The following is a 5,578-nucleotide window of genomic DNA, read 5'->3' on the forward strand; positions in this document are numbered from 1 at the left end:
TGGTGCTGAGAAAAGAAAATCTCAAGAATAGATATTAGTTCTTATGGATCTTAATAAAGAATGATACTTATACAGTTTTGTAGGGATCTAAAACTTAATTTGAGGAATCCTAATATATTTATCTATTTCACTTGGAGAGGGCAGAGGTGTCCTGGGCCAGTTTTGGCCTTATCCTATTTTACATAAAGAAAGGAAGAATTTAAGGGCCTTTTAAAGGTCAAGATTACTTCTGCCTAGAAAAAACTTCAGCCCACCCTCTATTGTGACCACAGAGGTAAAGCATTGTAATTAATAGTAAGTAATTAGAGCAAAGGGGAGCTGTCGGTTGGGGGACTTCTTAAAAAATTTTATCATATACTCAGGATGTATAGGAGAGCTATGTAATTTTTTTATAGTAGTAAATTGGGGAGTCAGAGAGGGGTCGCTTCCCAGTGAGGCTGCCTCAGTTCTCTGGAGCAAATAGCAAGCAGCCTTGCTGACATGCTAACTGACCCAAGCTTTGTTCCAAGGTCGGAGGGTGCACAACAGTAGCCTTGCCAACGTGTTAATCCGACCAAAAGCAGAGCTCAAAAGTCAGGGGGCTCAGACAGATCCTGGGGCCTCACCGGGTCGGACTCCTCCACTAACCTTCACCCTTGACTTTGGAGCAAGAATCTCTAGACCCTTTGAATGCCATGTCTTGTGGAAGAATCTGTTTCCTGGCATCCTTGCATCACACTGAATGTGAGTTAGGGCCAGGGCTGGCTGTACCAGCTGGTCTCATAATGCGAGTTAGAATGGAGGCTTTGGACCAAGTCATTTCCACCTAGCTTCACGAGGAGCTGGATACTAAGATCAGTTATGAGGGAAGTCAGTCACGCCTCTGTGATAGAGGCCCAGTAAAAACTCCGGACACAAGGCTTGGGGGGACTCTAGCTGGTAGTACCTGAGCACATGCCCATGCATCATTACTAAGAAAGTTAAGTTATGCTGTCCATGACTCCACAGGGAGAAGACAACTGAAAGCTTTGTGTCTGGAATTTTCCTGGACTCTTCCTTGGGTTTAGTTTAATCTGTATCATTCAGTTAAAAAAAACAAAAACAAAAACAACTAACCGTGTTGGCGTGTAACACTTTTCAGTGGATTCAGTGAGTATTTGTAGTAAATAATAAAATCCAGGTGTAATCAAATCCAAACGCTTGCCATTGGTTTAGAAATGAGGGTGGTCTTAGAGATCCCCAAATCTGCAGCTGGGGTCAGAAGTGAAGGCAACTTGTGAACCAATGCAGTTGGCATCAGAAATAGGATTCCCTAGAGTAACCCTGACTCACTGAGACATGATTTAGAAAGAAGAAGGTTGTGAGGTCAAGATGAAGGACTTGGTTCCTGGAAGTCTCTGAGATTACCCACAGGTGTGGAAATTAAGCTGTTCTGAAATCAGTTATAGGAAATAAAAGTTACCAATGGTTTTCAAAATGATAAATCCAACCCCAGGAGCTGACTCAATGCACGCATAAAGAAACAAGATAAAGATACAATCCCTGGGTTATTTTTATCTGTAATAGCTAAAATGAAAATGACTCAATAGATCCTGACACTGGCCCAAGCTTGGGTTCAGTCTGAGTATGGCTGCTGACTTCAAGGCTACTGCTAAAAGGGCAAGTTACGCTGAAACAACAGATAGCAAAGAACACCAAAAGAATGAGGAAAGACAAAGGGGAGACTCAAGGGAATCCCCCCACCGGTGTGGAAATCTTTAAACAGGTATTAAGAAATGGGATGGACCTTGATGGGGTCAAAACAAAGGGCTCAATGCAGTACTCATGGAGACTGAGTGAACCAATAGGAACCCTGGCCAGTCCCCCAACAGTAAAGGGTCTGCTGTATTTACCCTAGTGCGAAGGAGTTCAGAAGACAAATATGACAATGAAAGCCCAACCCCAAGTCTCCTGAGGTGGTGGATCTATAATCTAAACAACACGAAGACTGACAAAAGGGCCTGGGTCTCTTGGCCCCTCCCACAGCTGGAGACCCAAAGCATTAGTAGCAAAATGGGCAAGAGATGGATAAGCAATATTTTGGGGACTCCTAGACATGGGAACCCCATGTGCATGGGATCCAAAACCTATTGATGAAGTCCTAAGGACAGCTATAGTTAGATTGGGAAGATATGGAATTGCAAAATTTGATGAGATTAAGGAGAGATTTGGATGAATATTGGTATGTTTGAACTAACTTTATGTGAAATAGTTGCTTCCTTCTTTGCCTGTATGTATACTGGGGATGGATACTGTGTCTAACTGAGGACTATTTCCCTGACTTATCCTAAAACAGAAAGCACGTAATTCTCTCTTCAACCAACATTGACTTGACACACTAAACAAAAACCAGTAAGATTGCCCAAGTCCACACAGTTCATTGGTTCAAAACAACATAGGATATCTGGTGGAAAAATAGAATATGTTGGAAATCCAGTGTTGGGTTGCTTTATTTGGATTCTGGAGAACACATATTCCACATCCAGGAATATTTCCAGCTTCTGTCCTTAAAACTACTCAAAAGAAGCCTTGAAGTCTTTGTGCAGACTGGAGCTTATGGCAAAAGTCAGTGACCCCTACCTACTGGTGACGGCTTGGATTTTCCACCAGAACATTCCCATCTAAGAGACAACTACCTAGCTATCGGGATTTAATTGAGAGCGACCTTATGACTACAGGACAGAAAATAACTCTGAACTCAGAAGTGCCCTTATGTGCTTGGCAATGTTGGAGAAAGAGTCTAATAAGACCACACCCAGAAGTGTTCTATAATAACATGAAAATGATTTCTACAGGAATATGCTACCAGGAAAATTCACTGCCTATAGAATCCTTTTTTAAAAAAGAACTATTTGTCTAATTTTATTTATTATTATTTTATTTTAAATTTGCTATAGGGCACACATGTTCACCAGAGAGAGAGAGAAAGCAAGCTACCGGGCCCAGGACTCAAATCATAGTCACCATGTGAGAGTCTAGCACGTTAACCACCATGCCACCTGCTGGCCCCAACTGCTCATAGAATTTTAAGTTTATTATTTTCCTTTGGGCACTTTAAAAATATTATTCTATTAAGAGTCTATCGTCTAATTATTATTATTATTATTATTATTATTACTAAAAAGTCATCCGTCAGTCTTAGAGCTGTTCTGTTGAAGATAATACATCTTATATTTTCCTCTCTGGCCATTTTTAAGATTTTTGCCTTGAGTTTTCATCAATATTATTATGATTTACTTAGATGGTTTATTTTTGGATCCCCACTGGCTTTAAGAGGGAACCTAAAGGACCTGGCCCTTGAGGTCTTTCTGAGTGGGAGGGGAGACGGACTGAAAGGCTAGAGGAGAAGGAGACATGGCACCGGGCTTCACAGAGGATCATAGCAGTGTCTCCTGGTCCCCAGATGCTCCGGAGCACCTGATCCTATGTAATTGCTCCTCCTCCAGGTTAACAAAACTTGATGAGCAAACAGCCAGAAACCCCCTTGCTAAGAATACTTTCTGCTCTCCCAACCCCACACTTTCAGTTACATCATCTCATCCCTTCCAAACCATACGGTTCTGACGTCAGAGGGCCTCTCCAGTTCCCACGGACCGGACCGGTGCTGCTAGAGATGGTGCTTCTGCTGCAACCTCTGGGTAAGTCCAACGAGAAGCAGCCCTGGAAGTTTGGAGGAAGCGTCTTGGAGAAAGCCAGGACCCAGGGCCAGGGGTGGGCTGGGTTATGATAGCATGAAAAAAAGAGAACATGAGAACATAAGTATCAAATAACTTCGTGCCAGATTCTGGCAGGCAGGGGTTGCCTGGGGCAAGTAACAGATTGAAACTGAGGGCAATGCCTGATTTGCGAGAGCACAGGGAGCTTTTCAGATACTCCTGGAAGCCTGAGCTCAGTCTGTTTTCTGCATCTCCATGAGGATGCTTTCCCAGACAGGAAAGACAATTCAGGAGATAGCAGTGGAGGGGGCTGTGCATTACACCTCTGAGAATCTCTCCGGAGGGGCCCAGATGGAAAGCCTAAGAACAACAGCTACTGGTTGGGACCAGCAGTTGGCGTAATGGCTATGTCGCTGGACTCCCAGTAGTTGACTGTGGTTCGAGTCCCAGACCTGGTGGCTTAAACTCATGCCGGGCTTGTGTGCATGCTGCCAAGATCCAGAGAGGAAAATGGAGGAGAAAGGATTGTGGTGTGGCCATCCCTCCTTGTGTGTGTGGGGGGATGATTTCTCGCTTTCTGTCTCTCTGTCTCTTTGTCTCTCTCTGTCTTTCTGGCAAGTGCACGTGCCCTATAGCAAAAACCTCTCCCCCCAAAAAAAAGAGCTACTGGTTAGTAACCTCAGCCCAGAGGAAAAGTGCAGTCGTGCACTGTATAATGTTACATTTTAGTCAACAACGGCTGCACATATGAAAGATCTCCGAATGGTTCATGGAAAATGCATATTATGAAGAAATAATGACTGGGTTTCAAAAATAAAATTGCACCAAAATAAAATTGTAATAAAATATAATTAAATTCTATTTTTCTGGTTTTTTCTTTTTGAACTCCCCTTGTTCAACGGTGGCCCCCTGGGGGTCATGTATTCTAGGCAGACAGCAGACCACAACAGCTGGGTTTGTGGAAGCAGACTCTAGGAGAGTCACATGATGACAGAGTCTCTGAAGGACACATTGCTCAGAACATGGCCCTGTCATTCAGAGAGAGCAGCTCCTCATTACTGGGGACCTTGATGGACACGCTGTTTCTCACTCACCCACGCTGTTCAGCACGTGGTCAAGTCGTATGCTCTCCATGTGGAGTGAGGCAGTTTCGATGTTTGGCAGCGTCTTGGCTGCAGGTGGATGCTCAAAGTTCACTATGGTGCAGGCCACAGCACCGGCTGCTCTGCAGTGCTGGAAACCAGGTGGCCGACTGCAGCTTGGGTCTGTGTCCACCTGAAACACGCTGGCTCATGCACGCCTGAAATCTGATTGGCTGGAGGGCCGGGGAAGGAGATGATAACATAAAAAGACCCTGCTAGGGGTACATGTCTCTCTCTCTCTCTCTCTCTCTCTCTCTCTCTTGCTCTCATGAAAGAAACAATTTTTGTTGTTGTTGTTGTTGTTTTAAGGCCAGCTGGGGCTGGGAAGAAGGAAGCTGAGAAAGGCATTCCATCGATTGGGTAATACTTTCCCATGCACTGGGCTAGAGACCCTAAACCCTTAGGACAGTCACACAGCAATGGCAATCTGACAGTCACAGATTCAGTGACTACCCGGTTCTCTAGACTAGGAAACAGCACAGAGAAGGGAAATGACTTACCCAGTAAGGGATGGAGGGAGAGGTTGATCTTAGTGACTCAGAGGAGAATTTGGGACGGGGCGGGGGGGAATGCACTCTCCACCCATGCAGAAGGCTGAGCGTGCGGGTTCAGTGCAGATAAGAAGAGATGAAGAAGGGGAACTGGTCTGTGAGGCCCAAATCCTGTGGCTTTCTAGAGAACCCTCCTTCCTTCTTGCTGGGTGGTGTGTGTTCACTAGAGATACAGAAAGACGGAGAGAGAGAAAGCGACCCCAGTGGGGCA

General features: G+C 44.7%; 1 protein-coding gene across 3 annotated transcripts in view; it reads left to right on the forward strand.

Moving 5' to 3' along the window:
* Positions 1-5,578, forward strand: part of SIGLECL1 (SIGLEC family like 1) — a 36,101-nt gene that overhangs the window by 2,872 nt on the left and 27,651 nt on the right. For all 3 annotated transcript variants that reach the window (XR_334002.3, XM_006144674.3, XM_014586354.2), the window contains exon 2: positions 3,545-3,656. Coding sequence is in view for 1 of the 3 variants with exons in the window: in XM_006144674.3 (XP_006144736.1) it covers positions 3,632-3,656 (25 nt within the window). In the remaining 2 variants the exon portion in view is untranslated. The remainder of the gene's footprint in view (positions 1-3,544; positions 3,657-5,578) is intronic.

This window comes from Tupaia chinensis, unplaced genomic scaffold, assembly GCF_000334495.1.
Source record: "Tupaia chinensis unplaced genomic scaffold, TupChi_1.0 Scaffold000129_1, whole genome shotgun sequence".
Classification (NCBI taxonomy): domain Eukaryota; kingdom Metazoa; phylum Chordata; class Mammalia; order Scandentia; family Tupaiidae; genus Tupaia; species Tupaia belangeri.